This window comes from Protopterus annectens, chromosome 8.part0 (genome assembly GCF_019279795.1).
Source record: "Protopterus annectens isolate FY-2018-M chromosome 8.part0, PAN1.0, whole genome shotgun sequence".
NCBI classification, from domain to species: domain Eukaryota; kingdom Metazoa; phylum Chordata; order Ceratodontiformes; family Protopteridae; genus Protopterus; species Protopterus annectens.
In genome coordinates, this window is record NC_056741.1 from 816017884 (window position 1) to 816038372 (window position 20489).

A 20489-nucleotide genomic window follows, 5' to 3' on the forward strand; every position below is an offset into this window, starting at 1 on the left:
CCAGATCCAGGTAGGCTGTATGCACTGCCTTACCTTCATCCACAGTCCTGGTGACTGACTCAAAGAAGTCATCCAGGTTGAGCAGACATGATCTCCCTTTCACAAAACCAAATTGTGTGGGGTCTTAAAGATTGGAGATTTCCTATGTTTTTGTTAATCAGGTCCGTGATGATGCGCTCCATAGCTTTACATGTCAGACTCGTCAGGCTAACGGGGCGATAATTCCCAGGGTCTATAGTCGCTCCCCCTTTATGGAGAAGGATGACTGTAGCAGTGTGCCATTTGGTAGGGACAAAGCCTGAGGTGAGGCTGTGACTGAACAGGGCACACAGTTGTAATGCCAATTCGCTTTGTAGTTCATGTAGAACACAGCCAGAGATATTATCGGGTCCCATGGAAGCTGTATTCTTGGCCTTGGACAATGTAGCTTTAACCTGTGCTGCAGTAATGCTGGGTGCCTGGCATTCTTCCGGTGTTGTGATTGGTCCTTTGGGTGGGGGGGGGGGTGAGAGGGGTAAAGTTGACAGTGAATCTGTCTACCAGTATGTTGGCAATATCTGTTGGCTCAGTATAGGAGGTACCACTGTGCAGTAACTCAGAGCAAATCTGGGTATTGTCGTGGAGGTACGTGATATAGCTATAGAAGGCTTTGTGTTTGTTTTTAGTGTCTGCCACAATTCTGGCTTTAGAGGATTTGATGAGGGATCTCAACTTTTTGTTGAGGCTAATAAGGGAGCTTTTCCAGTCTTGGGACTTCATTTTCTGCAACAGTTTCTTCCTTCTGTTGCAGTGTTTTATTAATGGCAGGGGACCACCAGATTGGCTTCCTTTTTTTTGGAGGAGAACGTCTTTGTTCTTTTGGGTATTGCTAGTTCCATGCATTTATGTGCATGTTCTTGCAGTGCATTGGTGTATGTTTCGGCAGTCCTGCAGCTATTTTCCGTTGGCATGGGTGCCGTGAAGTTAGCCACCTCCTGTTTTTTAGGAGTCCAAAGTCAGCTTTGGAGAAGTTTTTCAAGGTGGTTACCTTTGTGGGGGGGGGGGGGGGTGAGATGTGGATTTCCATGGTGATTAGTTTATGGTTAGATTTGATCAGGGAGGGATTGACTTGGTGTAGAGCAACAGTCGCCCATGTTAATAATAAACAGGTCAAGGATGTTGCTTCCTCTAGTGGGGTTCAGAATGACCTGGTCCAGGGCATTGTAACTGATGAATTCCAGGAAGCGTTGGGTCAGTGTATTGGTGCTTGAGTAGTTTTCCCAGTTGAGGGGGGGGGGGTAGTTGGAGTCTCCTAGTAAGAGAGTGTTGGGTTGGACCTTGATAGATTCCATGGTGCTTAGGAACGTGGGGTGAGAGTCTAGGGACGTGGTTGGGGACCTATAGCAGGCTATGACCTGGATTGCTGTCTTACTTCAGTTACAACTAACATTGGGTATCTCAGATGCATTATGCTGGGCTACTGGTCTGGAGGTGTGCACATCCTTTGTGAATATGGAGACACCACCACATTTGTAGCTTCAGTCCATGTTTCGGGGCTGAAAGGTGTGGAATCAGTTATAGCCTGGTAGCGCAGGAGTGCTTTCTGCCTCTTTAAACCAGGTATCTGTTACAGCACAAATGTCTATGTTCTCCATTTTGAGGAGTGCTTCGAATGAGTGTTTCTTGAGATTTAAACTTTTAGCGTTGAGCAGCATGACCCTCAGATTACATTTACTTATAGCTATTATGGTGGTAATTTTGGTGTTTGGAACACCACCATAAAAAGGCATTATAGGTGTGGCAAGAGACTTGGCCAGTACCTGGAAACCCAGGGTTGACAGATCAAGCCATCTCTGGCAAAGCATCAAGGTCCGTCAGTCATGTTATCCAAGCAGACAGATACTGGATCCCCTTAGAATGACACCAGAAACTTATCCAGTTGCTGAAGTCAATCATTTTTTGTTTGTACTGTGGTATCATTCTGGGTGACGGTAGGATACTGCTCAGGGCTAGTGTCATACCTGCCTGGACCACATAATCCGAGAGCTCCACCGTGTCTCTCTTCATGTAGTCCAGGGAGGTGCGTCTCAGATCATTCGCACCCACATGGACAATATCAGAGTCTTACTTGTACTTGTTGTGGAGTGACCTGAGTGTATGTGTTGTGTGTTGGATTGGCACCTGATAGCTGACTGTTACCTTCTCATTCAACCTAGTGAGTGGGACATCTGTGTTTCTCACTATTGAGTCACCTATGATTAGTGTATTAGACAAGGTGTTTAGCCTTAGGGGCTTAGGTTGAGGGGAACATTGTGGAGGTGAGCTATTTGCCCTTTGGTTTGTGCTGTGTTGTGGTCGAGTGCATGTCTTGTCTTGGAGATCTCTGCTGTTTGGGTTAATTTCTGTTGAGACCGTCCGCGAAGGTAGGTATGTGGTTTGTGTTTTTATCTGAGAGCTGTGATGGCGGGTGCTCCTTAAGGCTGTGTTCATGTGGTGTGGTGCAGGTATTGGCCTTCTCCTCTTGACCAGCTTTCCGATCTTGGCTGGAGAGTGCATAGGTTCCAAGTTGGTGATATAAGTGCATCTCTCACAAGTCTGAGTGTTGGGAGGTAAGAGGAGAGGGTTGTCTGTGTACATGAGGCAGTTGCTACACTGCTTCAGAATGCCCAAGTGCACCAGGTTAATAGGAGAAAGCACAGGGAGATGCCCTTTAATCATGCCAGGAGTACTGGAGCTATTTCCTTAAACAACTAGTGCTGATGGCACTTAGGTGTGCTGCAATAAACTGAAGAGCACACTTTCTGGCGCCAGTAATAGTTTACCTCAGGTTGGCGCTGCTGCACGGAGCTTAAACAAGTGCAAACCTCCGGGCTTTTAAACTAGAAAGTTGAAAGGGATGGAAAAACTGCCCAAACGGCCAATAAACTACAATTTCTGAGCCAGAAACCACTCCTCTTCTTGTAGATAGGCTACCTAGTGCTTACCACTCCCACTGATAAGCTAAAAGCCTTCCCTCCAGCACAGAAAGGCTTGGGGGTCTTAGAAGCTTACAAACAGTCCTGGATTCGGCAAATCTGTGTCTGGACTAGACTAGTTACAGGAAAGGTGGGAAACATGTGCAAAAGGGACTAGAAGCCACCAGCTTCTTGGTTTAGAAAGATAAAACCCTTACTATGCCCCATATGACCAGAGTTTGGCTGACTTTGGTATTGGAGGACCTGGCATGAAAAGGTGGGAGGGGAGCAGCTAATGCGGAAATCTCTTACTGGGGGGCACTACACTTAGTCAAAGGCAGGACTGTGATTAGAGTGTTTCCCTTAGCAGCAGGCAGTGTTGCATACCAGACAAAGCACATGTAGAAACTGGCACGCATCTTCTGGTGTAAAGTAAGCATGATACAGAAGTCACTGCTACTGTGGGGGTGCTAGGGCAGAGTATAAAATTCCACTCCCTAGCACAGGTGATGGTATCACATTCAGCTTCAGACTTTAACCATTTCAGAAATAATGGGTTTTAGGACTTTCATCCATGTCGTAATGAATGGGCTAGTGGTTGGGGACTGGAAGAAGTCTACATCATCACTGCTGGGTATTGTACAGAAAAGTGTGTGTGCAAGTGTCAATTATCAGCTAGGAGGTGTTCAGAATCTAAGTTTGGCATTGTGCATATTTCTACTTGTATGTTGCCCTGACATCCGTACACGCACGGACCTCTTTCACAAACTTGCATGGTATATGCACACTATCTCTGTGTTCTGTTTCGGGCTGCATGTTTACAGTACAAAAAAGTTTGCTTATCTTGCAGTGTGTCTCACTTTTGATTGGTTGTTGTAGATTTGTTGTAGTTTTGAGTCTGTTTTTGAGTTGCCACACTGAACACAACTAAACAAAGGGAGTTTGCATTGTACACTGAATGCTCCTTGTGTTTGACTGTGTTCTTGGTGTGAAAGACACTGCAGATTTGGTCTTTTCCTTGCATTGTTTGAGATAGGCGTGCTATTTTTTATGTTACTAAAGTGATCAAATCTTGTCAATCTTCGCATCACATCACTCCAGGTTTTGCCACAACATCTTAAAGCCATTGAAAACCCATCTCAGACTGAGATAGTTTGTTTTGAAATAATAGTGAATGCAAGGTAACCTATGCAAGCCTAGGGCTTCTCTAATCAACTGACTTCTGCATGTCTAAGCCATTTTTCTTTGATTAAGCTGTATCTACCCTTATTCAGATGTTCTAGATGTAGTTATTTTGTAGGACATGCAGCACCTGTACATGCCATCTATAGAGCTGACCATTTTCTAGGATTTTTTTTTTCTGTCTTGATGGCTGTATTTGTTGGCAGTGTCACCATCTGTTTCGCATCAATCTTTTATATTGACAAAATGGAGTCTGTGTATGCCACAATCTTTTGGTCCATAAGCAAATTTATCTTTATACAAGTTCAGTATTTGTTTATTCTGTTCAGTTATGGTTCTTTTAATCTTCATGAATTTAAGATTTTTGTGAAATGGTCTCTATAATGAGGGCAAACTGTAAAGGAGAAAGTTGGAACTCCTCTCTAGTTCCATTGGTAGTTATTTTTGTACTAATTTCGAAGTTAAGTTTGCATTTGACATGGATCAAAGAAAACATCTGTTAAATTTGCTTTACAAAGTCTTTAATTAGTAACCATTACTTCCCAAAGAATATGCCACTGTGACTTGTTAGTTGTCTTGCAACAGCGTTCATGTTAGCAAGACCACTGGTAGCAGTACCTTTTCAGCTTATGTCTGCTGGGTGCCTTTGAACAGTGTGTGGTCCTTTAATTTTGTATAAATTTGTATCTAAATGTACTGCCAGTAGCTGCTTATGCAGTTTAGAGTTCACATTATTTTCACTGAAATTGGTTTGAATAATGATGTGCACACGCTGATTTACATCAACTTTCTGATTATTGTCTTTAGCTAGGAAATAAATGGAAGACCCTCTTCTGCATCTTACATTTAATGTTTCAGTAATGGGACATTGCCTTTCTTTTATTTTAAGTCAATGACATCCTACTCTGACCTCAGTGGTATACTTATTAGCCCCCCCACCTGCTGCTGCTTGCCCGTTGTAAGTGCTACTGGTTCCTTATTCTTCATAGTTAGCCCGAGGAGGTTTAAGTCTTGCAGTATCTTACATACTCCTCTGTCTTAGTCTGTGGTGTAGCACTATATAAATGCAACTGGCCGGTAGTGTCGTACTGATAATAGCATCCTGTTTTGTATGTGTAGTGAGAATAGGGCTGACCAACAATTACTTCGTTTGCCAGGTATGGAGGTGGCAGACATGTTTACTACAGTGCATACTGTAAAACTGGTTCACTTTTTTCTGTCTAGTACAGCTAACATTGTAGCATTATTCACTACTTACTACATTGTTGTTGCTCTGCTTGTGGAAACAATGACGCACATGCTGTATACTGTTCCCTATTTTTCATATATGGCTGTATGCAATTAATGATTTTTTTCTGCCTTGTTTGTTGTGCATGTAGACCAGGAGTGATTTGCGATATGGTGAAGGCTTAGTTGCTGGAGTGTCTCCATTGATGATGAAGGTGTGTGTGTGTGTGTGTGTGTGTGTGTGTGTGTGTGTGTGTGTGTGTGTGTGTGTGTGCGTGACATCCAGAAACTGTAGTTGCATTCCCCCATGCTTGTATGTGGGTCAGGTTGACCTAACGTGGCTTGGATGCAAAGTTAGGGAAATATGTTATTTTGTTGTAAGCACTGTGATATTGCTGAATAGTTCTGAATACATCTTCAGTTTGCCAGGACCATTGGGATGTTGACTTTTTTTTTTTTTTTTTTGAGGGGTGGTCTGTAGTTGTAGGTCGTGAATTTGAGTACCTCCAGTCTGTAAAGATCCATCCGGCTGAGGCCTGAAAGTGAACCATGAATCTGATGAGTAATTAATTTTATTGAGCTTGGTTATTGTCTCGACTTGTTAAGGAAGGAAGTTTCACCAGACACCAGCATTGCTGTTTAAACTTAACTGGATGATTACTATATAAAATGCCTGAGTAATTTCATATTCCTAGATTTTTTCTAAGGTAATGACATTGGGAGGGGGGGGCTTTCTAAGCCTAGCCAAGTTGTCCCGAAAGAATAATAATGTCCTGCATCCAAACAGGCCATTGAGTACCAGGCATTTTATAAGCTAAATAAGGTTCATAGGTGACAGGCCGACTGTAAATTTTCTGTTCTCCATCCACTGGTCTAGGTTGTGCTTAAACTGGGTAATAAACAAGCTTAGGAGGGGCAATCACTGGGGCGTATGCAGGGTGGGGGGGGGGGGTTCAAAGCTTGCACCCTTGGCACAGAAAGCAGCTCAACTAGTCAGAGACTTAACCCACTACTCTAAATGAGAATTTGCCCATGTAGCTGTATAAATTTATTAAAAATGTGAGGGAGAATTTTTCTTTTTTTTTTTTATGAATATAGTACTTAGTAAAATAATACTGTGTTCATTTTGTGAGCTGTACTGAGTAAATTTGTTTTCCTGTTACTAGTAAAAGCTGCAGTTCAGTGTCTAGAATCTTTCTGAACCAAAGTATTTGATTGGAAACTGTGACATTGTGATTATTACTATGGTCTGATTGGAATACCTTTGTTAACAGATTTCAGTTACTGAGTGGAGAATCACAAAGAGAGAATAATCATGGATTACATCAGGAAAAGTTGAGAGAAAAGTGTCAAAAAGGGAATAAAAGTTCAAGGACAGATGTATTTTTTATATATATTGACTGCCCTCTGCTAGATTCTTCGCAGTATATCATTTTATATGACCAGATTGAGCCGATTCTCCCCAGTAGCTAAACGGGAATGTATGTTATGCATAGTATAGGCAGCCCATGTATGTGTATGTAGTGTAGTCATTTATATCATAATGTGTCTTACACTGGGTACTATCTTGCATTCTCTGTTTGTATCAGGCTTCTACTCCAGCCAGTGTGAAGTGCAGTCTGGTCATGCTGCAAAGTTTAAATGTTACTTTGCATACAAGTTAGTAAATTTTTTTTGTACTTCTTTTACAGTGTCTGTCTATGCTGATCTTTTTTGATTGATCTGAGAATCCACATCAGAACTGTAACAATATGAATGCCTGCTTTATACCTGCCCCGAGATTCAGTAACACCTACACTAAGTGTACACGGTTCTGAGTGAACAGACAACACAGATATAACTCGCACCTTCTTCCTCCTAATTTTAGTTTTCCTACTGATATTCTTGCAGCTTTAAATATGTGACAGGAATTTGTAAAAGTTACCACAAAGTATAGACTACAAGTATACTTAGTATAATCTTTCTGAATGACTAGAAAGCACAAAAATTGCAGTAGGAATGTTCTTGACTACATGTTGTTTATACTTAGTGTGGCTTTATTGAATCTGGCCCCTGGTCTTTTCCAGGTACATATTTAGTATATGTACAGTTTCCTTGATGTGAGAGTCTTTTGTAAATTGTGTAAGTCAGTGGTGGATGGCTTCAGCCAATTTCCCAGCCGCGAACAATTATTGTCATAGTTCACTGTAATGGTCTTAATTCTTAAAATTATTTGGCCACAGTTTGATTATTAAATTATAATCGTAGCAGCAAATTTATTAATTTAATTTATTTATTACAATGCCTTTATCTCAGATTAAAATTTATAATAACCATCTATCATAAACATAATTTTTAACTGTCATTTAGAGAGGAACCTGTCTCCTGCACATTTTTCTAAGAAACCTAAACTGGTGGAGTCTTGTGTCAGATGTTGCTTAGATTACTGTAGCAATGTCTGATTTAGACACCTGCCACATTGCTCCCTTTAAGCAGCACATCTTTCTTGCTTCCAATCCAGATCTGTCATTATGGTAAGTATGTGGCTGTAGTTTTTTTGTGAGGTACTTTGCCATAAACTAGATTTTTTTAAATAATTTATTTGCCACAAGTAGCTTTTCTGCTCTGCTTTCCATCTTTGTTATTTGAAAGACATGGAGGACTTGCCTCTCATTTTTTATTTTTCTAGAAATTCTTGGATGATTTCTAAGAACTCTTTCTCTACTATGTGTTGGAAAGGTAGCTGGATTAAGCATGAATATTATTCTTAAATTCCAGTGCTCTTGTAGTACAATCTGTGTGGACAAAAGTAAAAAAATCTTATCAGACATCCTTGTTGCCTGCAGATTCTATTTTATTTTGTCATGAAAGTGTTAAGTGGAGCTTGCAAGACCCACATGTGCAGTGTTTACCTTATATAACTGTATTCTTTTTCATTAGTGTTGGCAATGCTTAATACAGTGTGCCATCTTTTGTTAAGAACGGAGGATAAAGACTATTGTCTTGAAGATCTTATGGTTATGCGTTCAACACTGCAAGATGTACTTGTTTTATCAGTTACATGGCAGTGAGTACATGCAGCTTCTTAAAATGAAGTTTGTCGCACTTTGGAAAAGAGTAGTGTAGCCGCTGCACACTTTTGAGATAGACAGATTGTAGTATGTTACTGCAGTGTGGAATTGATTTCCTACTTTTGCTGTAAATTCTGAGAAGCATAACTCCATTTTGGATTTCAGAACCTTTTCTGTCGCTTCTTTGGAAATTTAAGAGCCCGAAGTCAAGTTTTGCCAGTGTTAAATTACATGGGTTTTGTTTTTAATCTAGCACTAAGCCCACATTAAGTAAGGAATTTCAAAAATGTAATAAAATGGGCTGTTGCAGTGAAGGTTATGTTGTTAGTCAAGTGTGGATTCTTAGATTGATGTGGTTTTCCGAATTCTTTTCTTAGAAGCAGCGCTGACCATTGTGTAGACCAGACACCATGACATCTGACAGAGCGAAGGTGGAGCAGAAGGTGTTGGAATATGAGAATTTCATAAATGAAGTCCTTAAAAAAGATCTCCAGTGAGTACTTTAAGATTAGGATGTAGATGGTTCTTCTTTCATATTCACTAACTTTGTCAGGCTGAAATACTGCATGTGCAATAGTTTGATTAACAATGTAAAGTAAGGATTTAAACAAGTTTTAACAATGCACTGTGTTTAAAAATTGCTAGCAGTATAAATGCATCCTTTTTATAGAATTGTTTTTTGAGTTTTTGGGAAATAACCTCTTATAAAATCCATATTAAAATTAACTGCCTTCACTTTTTTGTAGCTGTCTCAACCACAAATTGTGCACTGTTGGTGCTTCATACTTTTTGTGCTAGAAAACATTTCTTGCTTCTTGCATTGTGTTAAACTGTTGTAAACCAGTTTTTTTTTTCACATAGGAAAGTACTAGAGCAACGTGATGAAGTCTATGAGAAGATAAGTCAATACCTTCAACTTAAAAACATTATCGAGAGATTACAGGTGGGTAGAGAAGACCAGAACTGTAATCTGCTTTCAGCCTTTATTCTTAAAATAGGTATCTTTTTGGTATTTATAGGTTCATAGGTTAGTACTAAGCTATCTGCCCTTGCAAGCCATTTTTAAGCCTAGCCAATTATCCCTTGTGAGACTCAAACCCTGCACCTTGTGTTTGTAAGGCAAACACCTTAACCATTAGGCCACCCTCTTTGTGAAGTACTCTGGAACTTCCTCTGGAATTGGAACACTGGACAACTCACTCTGAGAGAGTCTTTCTCACAGGCTAGGTGCTATGGTATAGGCTCGGACACCGTTATTAAATGTTTCCAATTCTGCCTAAAGACTGCTCCTTGTGATTCCACAATGTATGATATTGGCTCTGGGCAAAATGCTCTTCATGACACCAATCCGATCATATCTATCTCCTTCTCATAATGGATTGAGCGGTTTGCTGGTTTTGTCATAGTCTGACTCTGGGTTAGGCATTTCTTCAGCAGATTGGTTTTCACTGACCTGCTGTTCTTGACACATGGTTTTCACTGACCTGCTGTTCTTGACACATGGAGCCAACAATTGACTACTGATTGGTAATGTGGTTCTGGTTTGTCTCGACAGAAGTCTTTGAGCAGGTGAACCAAGACGTTTATCATGAGGAACATTTCTGAGTTTCAGGAAAACATCACTGTTATCTTGTTTTGACTTCTCTAGTAACTGTTTTGCAATTTGAACTGAACGTTCTACCAAACTATTTGACTGTGGGTATTCTGGGCTACTCGTGACACGAGTAAAGTCCCATTCTTCAGCAAATCTTTTGAACTGTTGGCTTGTAAATTGCGTCCCATTGCCAAAAATAACATTGTGTGGACTATCGTGTACTGCAAAATGACGCTTTATCTTAGTAATGATAGTACTGGATGCTAGGTTAGGAAGTAGGTCAATCTCAAACCAGTTAGAGTAAGAGTCTACTAACACCAGATAATGTTGACCATTCCACTCGAAAATGTCAATGGCTACTGTTCAAGGTAGTTCCAGAATCTGGTTTAGCTGAAGTGGTTCCTTCTGTTGATGTGGCTTTGTATTATTACACATGGAACAAAATGAAAGTGCTCTCTGTTTCTTGTGATATAGAAGGCCAAAATACTAGTCCTGTCACCCTTTTGGTATAGTTGGTTCCTAGATGACCACAATGCAAGATAGTAATGTACTCTGGTTGCAAGAACTTTTGGAACAATTACTTTTGGACATTTCATAATGATACCTTTGTTTGACAAAATCTCATCTCTGTATAGAAAATAAGCTTGTACTTCTTGAGGTAAACTAGATTGCTTTGATGGCCATCCTTGATTGTTAAAGTAGTTGAGCCTTTGTAAAACTGGATCTGTGGCTGTGTGATCTCTCCACTCATCAAGACGTGTGGAAGAACATTTTCTCAATTCCATGACTTCAAAATCAAGGTTCTCATTCTCATGCTGTTCTGTGGTGTTTCTGAATGATCTGGATAATGTATCAGCAAAATAAAGAAGTTTACCTTTCTTGTAGACAAGATTGAAATTATACTTTTGCAGTCTTAGCATCATGCATTGCAGTCAGACTGGAGCTGAATGCATAGGCTTTCTCAAGCTAGTGACTAGAGGTTGGTGGTCTGTTTCGACCTGGGTAGGTCTACCATAAACATAATCGTGGAACTTCAAACATGGAAACACAATTGCCAAAAGCTCTTTTTTTTTTTGATCTGGGCATACTGCATTTCAGTTTTGGTAAGAGTTCTCAGTGCGTAGACAACTGGTTGATCCTCTTGTGGAATGACTGCACCAAGACCAAATTTCGAAGCATCACAGGAAAGTGTAACTGGCTTGTGAACATCATAATATCTGAGAGTTGGTGGAGTAGCATTTCTCTGTTTCAGGACTTCAAATGCTCTTTAGTGTTGCTGTAACCAAGACCAGGATACATCTTTGTGTCAGCTCTTTAAGCGGTGCTGAAAGTTGGCTCAAGTCTCGAATGAACTTGCCTAGGTAGTTGACCATGCCAAGAAAATGTTGCAGGGCTTGAACATTGTCTGGAGCTGGGATCTTGAGAATGGCTGTTTGCTTTGAAGGGTCTGGTCGTAAGCCAGAACTGGTAAATAAATGACCAGCATAAGTAACTTCTCATAGCCTGAATTTGCATTTCTGTAGATTGAGCTTAAGATTCATTTGACATGCTCTTTATAGAACTTTTCTGAGGTTTCTGTCATGCTCAGCTTCACTGTGACCTCCTACTAGTATGTCGTCTGCTATAATAGGGCAAGGATACCCAGAAAAAGTTTGCTCCATTGCATGTTGAAAGACTTCACTTGCAGAATATATCCCAAATGGCATTCTCAAAAATCTGTACCTGCCAAACGGAGGAGTGAAAGTAGTGAGCGATAGCAATTTTTTGTCAAGCTGAGTTTAACAAAATAACTGTTTGCATGTAGGACAGAATAATAGTGACATTTGGCATCTAGACTGCGACTCCTTTGACTGTGTGCATTGGATGATGAGGACTTTTTAGCGCTTTGTTCAAATTCTGTGGATCAATACATATTCTGATGTCATCTGAGCTTTTCTTAAGAGCTACCACCATGGAAGATATCTATTCAGTTGGAGTTGCAACTGGACAGATCACACCTTGTTGCACCATTTTATCTAACTCTGCTTTGGCTCTGTCCTGTATGGCTAATGTAACTTTGCATGCTGGCCTGATAACTAAACTGACCTCTGGGTCTAACTTCATGGAGTACACAACTGGAAGCTTGCCTAGTTTGTCTTTGAAAAGATCAGCTTAGGTGGAAAAAATGTATTGGGCAAAATCAGAGTAGTCTCCAAAACAGAATAAATGAAACAAACTAAAAACTAACAAAGGAGGAAAAAAATCACGCTGAGTCCAAAAAATTAATATTGTAAGGGCTTTCGTTTACTTGAAATCAGCAAACTTCTTCAGACAAAGGTTAAAAAGTTAGTACAAAGCTTAAATAGGCAAAATAAATGACATCACCACCTTTTACAAAAGGACAAACCTCCATTTTAACTATAACTAGCTATAAATAACCTTCCCTTTTCCGAAGACTTTAACTTTTTTACGATCGATGTCCGTGATTTGTATACAGTTATACCTCAGGACACTGGCTGTGAATGGGTAAGTGAATTCCTGCTTGAAAAACATGTTGATGGTTCAAGTATTGATCTTGTTGTTTATTTATTGGAGTTAGTGCTTAGTAATAATTACTTTATTTTTGATAAAGAATTTTATTTACAGAAAATGGGTGTTGCCATGGGTTCTCCTTGTGGGGCCACCTTTGCTAATACTGTGATGGCCTACTGGGAAAAGCACTTTTTATTTAAGGATAGCGTTTTCCAACAAAGGGTAACATGGTACACCCGTTATTTGGACGATATATTCATCCTTTGGAAGGGTGATCGGAATTCTGCTGACTCCTTTATTGAACACATCACACATTATACTAATTTTTTTAAATTTACTTGGGATTTCCGGGTAGATAAAATCTCCTATTTGGATGTTGAATTAATTAAGGATTTCCCTAATGGAAGGTTTATTTCTAGGATATTTAGGAAGTCAACTTATTCGAATGCCTTCCTTCACTTTTCTAGTTGTCACCCCTATTTTCAGAAAAGGGCGGTTGTTAAAGGCCAACTTGTTCGGGAGGCAAGAATGGTGTCTTTAGAGGGTGACTTTATGGAAGAATGTACCCTGCTTAGAGAGATGTTTGTCAAGCGTGGGTATCCTAGTCTGTTATTGGAGGATCTGATTTGTGAAGTTCACTCTAAAAGATTTAGTGGAATCTTTAAACCCCTGTTAGCTAAAGGTGAAGTTATTGATGTGATGAATTTAGGGAAAGATGTTTGTACTTTGGACATAAGACCCCTGAGAAATGAGGGGGGTGAACCCATGGACGGTTAGGTGATTTAGTATCTGATTCTAATCACCCTTCCGTCTTTCCTAACCAAGGGTTGGATAAATTGAGTGTTATTACTACTTTCTCGCTAGATGCCCCTCTTTTGAAATCTATTCTTTTCAAGAATTGGTGTTTTCTCTTGGGAGGACAATGTTGTTAAAAATAGTGCGGGTGATTCGCCTTGTGTAGTATTTAGAAAGGGAAGGAATTTAAAAGGAGTTTTGGAGAATGGGACTCCTAAACAATATTTACCACACTGCGGCATGTTAAAACGTGGGGCTTGCCGTTGGTGTAAATATATTAATGTTAGGAATTCCTTTGTAATACATAATAAAAAAATATTACATTAAGGGTAGGTTTAATTGTAATTCAAGATGGGGTTGTGTATTTGGGTTCTTGTTCTGTATGTTCTGCGTTTTATGTCGGCAGAACAGAAAGACCCCTTAAAAATAGAATTTATGAACACTTGTATGCTATTGGCAAAATTAATTTGAATAATGCCCTAGCTAGGCATATTAAGGATTATCCTACACATGGATTTGTTTTTCTTGTCATTGAAAAAACTGATGACAACGTCAGGGTTGGACCAGTGTCCTTGAAGTTAGATGAGAAAGAATTAATATGGCAATTGAAACTGAATGCCCAGGTTCCCCCAGGCCTTAATGACTTTGTTTCTATTAGAAGCATTCTAAAAATGAGGACTCTTAATAGGTAATAATAATTATTTGTATATATTTGTTTTATATTTATATATATTTGTGTTTATATTTTTTCTTTATTACATATAGCTCCCATGGAAATGTTTTATGTAGCTCTATATGTATGTTTATTTCATTTTTATTTTATTTGGTTATAGCCCTTTAAATGGAGGTTTGTCCTTTTGTAAAAGGTGTTATGTCATTTTGCCTATTTAAGCTTTGCATTAACTTTTTGACCTTTGTCTGAAGTTTGCTGATTTCAAGTAAACGAAAGCGCTTACAATATTAATCTTTTTTGGACTCAACGTGTTTTTTTCCTTCTTTGTTAGTTTTTAAAATCGGAGTAGTGGTCTTTTAAGCTAACATGATGGACTTCATTATTAAATGAAAGCAGGCCCATTTTCAAACTGTCTCTGAGCCCTGATAATGACTGGACGTGTCTCTTGACCACATAAAATAGCAAGTTTTAGCTTCTCCCAGCAGAGTGACATGAAAGCAATACTGAGCCATCATTCTGAATTTCTTCACCTTCATAAGCAACAAGCTTTGCACACCATGCCAAATCAAGCCTATTCACCATGACACACTCTTGCAAATGTTTCTGCTGACATAACATTGGATTTGGGACCTGTGTCAACTTTCAGCTGTATGTGTTTGCCATTTATCTGAACAGTACAAAATACTTCATTCTTTGCCCTTAAATCTGCTGCATTGACTGTTTCATGAAGCACTGACACACCATCCACATAGAGTAGGGTTGCAGGTCTCTAATCGATCAACTCATTTCTTAAAATGTTCCCTCTTAATGAAAGAATGTGGACCTTTTGATTTACAAAACCTTTTGAAATGATTCCATTTATTGCATTTGTGGCACTGCTAACCAAAAGCTAAACATTTTCCCTTTCAGATTCATGACTTCCACCACAATTATGACAGCTGGCAATGAAACTGGGTGGGGGCCCATGCTTTGAGTTTGCTGATGCATTCTTGTGCTTCACTGAGACGACTGTGTGAACTCTGGAATTTGCTGGAACGCTCTGGGGTTTACAAGTGAGTGCTGTAAAAGCTGCGGTTGCTGCCATGTACTTGGGCCTGTTTCGTTTAACTATGTGCTGCATGCTATTAACATGAGCCTTGTCATTGTGCCTTCTAGACCGGATGTTCTTTGTGTTTTACTGTTGCAGTCATCACACTTGGGTTATCTGCCTGCAGGTAGCCCTCAGTTGGCCCAAATACCAGAGACTTAGTATTTCTGCGTCGTTTGCTGTCGCTTTAGGATTGACGTCAGGTCGTCAGGGATATAAAAGCAAGCAGGCGCCGTTACATCAGTTTTTCTTGCCGAGGAGCCCAAAGCAGAAGCAGTTTGCGCGAGTGCAGGTCGGCCGCTACCTGAGTTTTGTTTCCGAATTGAATTATTCTGAAGTCTTCTAAACCTAAGTACCTTATTGGGGATCCTTTTTTCTTGCTGTAACCGATGCCCAAAAAATTAAACAATAGGCTTTCCTGTGAAAAGCAAATACCAGACCGAGATTTCCATTCTTACTGCGTCACCTGTTCCAGACCACGATGTACCTCACTGTCGTTTTTTTGCCTTTTTCAACCCCTGAGCTGTTCGTTGTCGGGCCCTTATTTTTGCTAAATACTTTCATTCTCAGTCTCTATATTGTGAAATGGCTTCGGTAAGCCATACGACTACCGATGATCTGAAAAAGCATAAGGATAAAGACGGAGACAGACCGCACAAGTCCAAAGCTGCTGACAATGCTTCCATTAAACTAATCGCCAGTACTCATTGAGGCACAACAGCCCCTGATGGCCGCTTCAGTGGATTTACAGGCCTCTACTGAGACCCGTTCGGAGTCTGGTATGCCGTGAGACTCTCCTTCGACCACGGAAGCTGCAGATGTCTCTACCTTGGATGGGTCCGGAGCCGCTGAGCAGGCACCGGCTTCTGAGGAAGTTGTTCGCACTACCGAATTCGACACAAACCGACTTCTTTCGCGTCTTCAGTTCTGTCTAAAATTACCAGGTTTCTAAGGCCAAGAGTACACGCTATGCCTAAAAAAACGAGGACGACCAAAGGGCATGCACGCTCCCTTGCCACAACATCAAATGCTTAAAATGGCAAAAGGCCTTATGCTGATTAGGGGAAGTCAACCTTCCCCTGCTAAGAGAAAGAGACCTGTCTCCAGCAGCTTCAACAGACCAAGAGTCCGACTCTTGAGGCATCCGATTATAAAGACATGCCCTTATCTGCTTATGAGGATTCAGATGCAGAGGAATCCATTCCCTCTGCTTATCCTTCAGAGGATTTTTCTTTTGGTGAAACCTTACATACTTTAAGAGAGCATTTCCGCTGGGAATGCCAAGACTATCCTCAGTGCAAAAAGAGACTCTGAAAATTTCTGGATTTGCTACAACACAGGCCTTTAGCAATACCCCCAGTCCTGGATGTTGTGGATGATGTCTTTATGGAATCCAGTTTAACTCGTGATACTTTACCCCCTGCTCCTAGGAAACCAGACAGGTACTACAGAGTACCTGACTCTCTCAAATTCCTTTTCAAAAGTCCTACTGCTGACCCAGAGGTCATCTTCCAGGGGCCTAAAGGTATCAAAGCAACTGCAGCTAAGAATCCCACCCCTTCGGACAGGGATTCCAGAGCTTTGGACAGATGGGGTAAGAAAGTATATACCTCTGCAACTGTCACCATTAGGGCTTTGAATTGTCAGTTTCACATCCTGAAGTACCAACAACATATTATGGAACTTGAGCAAAAAAATAGCTACCTTTACAGTCGTGCAGAAAATAAGAGTCGCAAGAGCTTATGCATTCTGCAAGCCAAGTCAGCAAGCATACATTACAGTGTGGCTTTGACACCCTAGAAGCATCCTGCAGGGCAGCAGTCACTGGTTCTGTACTGAGAAGGCATGCTTGGCTTAAGGAGCAGACCTTGCCAGACCGTGTCAAATCAAAGTTATTAGACGCTCCTTTAAATAAGGACAATCTGTTTGGCACCAAAGCAGAAGTCGTCCTTAAAAATGGAAGAAAAAGCTAAATCTATGCAGACAGTCAAATAATTCTTGCAACTACAGCCTCCTAGATTCAGTAGGCATTGCCTCTCGAAACATTGGTCCTTGCCAGCCCCCTCAAGGCCATCTCAAACTAGACTCAGGAGAAACAGACCCCCCCCCCCCAGACTACAGTCTCAGGGTATGCAGAGATCTCAGCAATGGAGTGCCTCCACCTCTAAAGCAGGGAGTGCTAAGCCACCCCCTTACAGAAAGAATTCCCATTGACTTCTCAACTCCACTCCCTGCTTGTGCCCCTAGTAGGAAAACTTGCCCTTCATGCAAAAAATTGGATTTTCATCACCAAAGACCGATGGGTCCTCAACATTGTATCCCAGGGGTACAAATTTTACTTCCACTCACTGCCAACCCCAAAAGGGTTCCCAGACCATCCTCCAAACCAGTGGGCAGAGGCACAAAACCAAGTTCAATCCCTGCTGTCTAAGGGCAATTCTGCCTGTTCCTGCAGAACAGATAGCTCAAGGATTCTATTCTAGACTTTTCCTGGTATCCAGAAAAGAGGGCACTTGGTGACCAATCCTAGATCTTTCAATTCTCAACACCTTCCTGGTGGTACCAAAATTCAAAATGCCCACCCTGTAGCAGCTTCTACCTAAGCAAGCCAAAGATGCCTGGTTAGTCACCCTAGACTTAAAAGAAACCTATCTGCACATCCCTATAAGAGACACATGCAGGAAATATATACGCTTCAGAGCAGGATCTATGCATTATCAGTTCTCTGCACTTCCGTTTGGCTTATCCACTGCTGCCAGAATATTTGCCTGGCTCCAGCAATTGCTTACTGCAGTCAGAGATATATTCAGATTTACCCGTACTTGGACGACTGCCTGATCCAGGCAGACAGTCAGGCAATGCTGTTGCAGCACCTGACATTTGTAAAAAAAACCCTCTAACCTCCCTGGGGTACACCATCAATGAAAGGAAATCAAAACTAGTCCACAGTCAAAAGATTGTATTCCTGGGAGCAAGCTTGGACACATCATCCCAGATGGCATTCCTCACTCCAGAAAAACAAGCCTATTTGACTATTTTACTCAAATGGCCACCAGAACCCAGCTATCCACAAGGAAAATCATGCAGGCCCTAGGGTTCAGGAACTCATGCATCCTACTAATTACATATGTCAGACTGCATGTGAGGAAACTTCAGTGGTACTTACAAAGCCTTTGGTGCCAACATTCTCGGGACCTGGAAACCGTCATTCCTATTGTACCCTGTCTAAGGACAGTTTCTTTGGTGGGCAGCAGCATGCAACCACAACAAGAGACTGACCTTCACTCAACCCCACACCACCCAGACCCTAACCACAGACTCATCAGACTTTGCCTGAGGGGCACCCATGGACGGCAAGTGCATTCAGGGCCAATGGAGCCCAAGTCAGATTCATCTGCACATCAAAATGAGATGCTAGCTGTGCAGCATGCTCTAACAGCTTTCAGATCCCTACTCTCACCAGGACACCTGCTAATAAAAACGGACAACACCACAGTTATGTGGTACATCAACAAGCAAGGGGGAACCCGTGCTGCAGGCTAGCCATGGCCCTGTGGAACATGGCCTTAGACATGCAGGTCCATCTGCAAGCTCAATTCCTGCCAGGCAAACAAAACTCACTGGCAGACGACTTAAACAGAAATCTCCTAGACCCACACGAGTGGCAATTAGAGCCCAGCACCTTCAACCTTCTGATTCAGAAATGGGGGATCCCAGAGGTGGATCTCTTTGACTCCCCCTGAAATCACCAGCTCAGCAAATTCTGCATCAGGACACCTCGCAGCACGGCCTGGAAAGTGGATGCCCTATCCTTCCAGTGGGTAAGTCTCTCAATCTATGCCTTTCCCCCTCTGCCCCTTCTATCAAGAGTATTGCTCAAGATAAGACAGGACAGACCAAGGACAATTCTGATTGCCCCGGACTGTCCACTCCATCACTGTTACCCACTCCTGTGCAGCCTGTCACCGGTGCCACCCTGACACCTACACCAGAACCTAACCCTGCTCTCTCAGCAGGGGAGGGAATAGATCCTGCATCCGCAACTGCAAACCCTAAATCTTGCAGCCTGGCTTATTCCTTGAATTCTCCCCCAGTAACCAGCTGGATGTCATCCTTGAAACCAGAAGACCCAGTGCAAGGAAATCCTATGCTGATAAGTGGAAAAGGTACTGCTCCTAGATTCAGTCTAAAGGAGAGGACACAACTCTGCCCTCCCTGCCTCTAATCCTGGATTACTTAGCAGATCTACTCCACAGAGACCTATCCTTCTCCTCCATTAAGATCCATACCCGTTCGGCTCATTACAACACTGAGCCACCTCTCTTCTCTCACCCTCTTATCAAACCGTTCCTGAGAGGGGCAAACAACTTAAGGTTGCCAAGGAGAGCACCCACCCCTGCTTGGGACCTTAACATTGTACTGGAAAAGCTCATGCTACCCCTCTTTGAGCCTGCAGCGTCGGCAGAGTTAAAAATTCCTCTCTTGGAAAACGGCCTTGCTTCTGGCCATCGCTCCAGCTAGAAGAGTGTCCGAGCTGCAAGCAGTTATGGCTGTGGAACCCTTCATTATTTTCCATGCTGACAGGTTTTCCCTCAGGACCAACCCTTCCTTTATGTCTAAAGTGGTGTACACTGTGGTTCTCAACCAATCTATCCATTTGCCATCTTTCTTCCCTAATCCTCAAAATAGAGGAAAGGCTTCTGCACTCATTGGATGTGCACAGACAGCTCAGATTCTACCGTGATAGAACTTAACTCCTTCAGGAAATCTGACCAGTTACTAGTCAGCTTTGCACCGGGGCAGAGGGCAAGGCCATTTCAAAACAATTAATTTCCAAATGGATAGCACACTGCATCCATTTCTGCTACAAGCACCATGGGAAACCAACCCGTCAGAGGGTCAGAACACATTCCACTAGGACAACTTCTACCTCTACAGCATTCCTTAGGGGAGTCCCTACCAGGGACATCCTTGAAGCTTCTACCTGGAGTTCTGTACACGCCTTCACCAAGCATTACCACCTGCCTATCTTTTCCAAATCCAGGCCGGGTTTTGCAACAGCAGTCTTGCAGGGCATACTAGCCAGCCCCAACTCTTCTTGATTGCCTCCACTCTTCTTCAGCTTTGGGAATCGACCCGTGTGTGATGACTGCAACAGTGAAACACAAAGAACATAGTAAAGTTGTGTACTCATACCATAAATGTAGATGTTGGAGTGTATTCACTGTTGCAGTCCTGGTTTCCCTCCCTCCAGCTTCTTGTCTCTGTCTCTCCTCTCTGTCTATTACTCGCCCCTTTCAGGGGTATTGGTATTTACTTTTTACTGGTGGTGTTTTCCCCACTGTAATTTAGCTCCCTGTTTGGGGGGCTCCTGACATTTGGGGCAAGAACAACTGATGTAATGGCGTCTGCTGCCTGTTTTTATACCCCTGACGAC

General features: G+C 41.8%; 1 protein-coding gene across 1 annotated transcript in view; it reads left to right on the forward strand.

The window, feature by feature from the left end:
• Positions 1-20489, forward strand: part of UXT (ubiquitously expressed prefoldin like chaperone) — a 576931-nt gene that overhangs the window by 45467 nt on the left and 510975 nt on the right. Inside the window, exons 2-3 of the mRNA XM_044080282.1 lie at positions 8770-8885; positions 9254-9335. Coding sequence (XP_043936217.1) covers positions 8803-8885; positions 9254-9335 — 165 coding nt within the window. The 5' untranslated portion in view covers positions 8770-8802. The remainder of the gene's footprint in view (positions 1-8769; positions 8886-9253; positions 9336-20489) is intronic.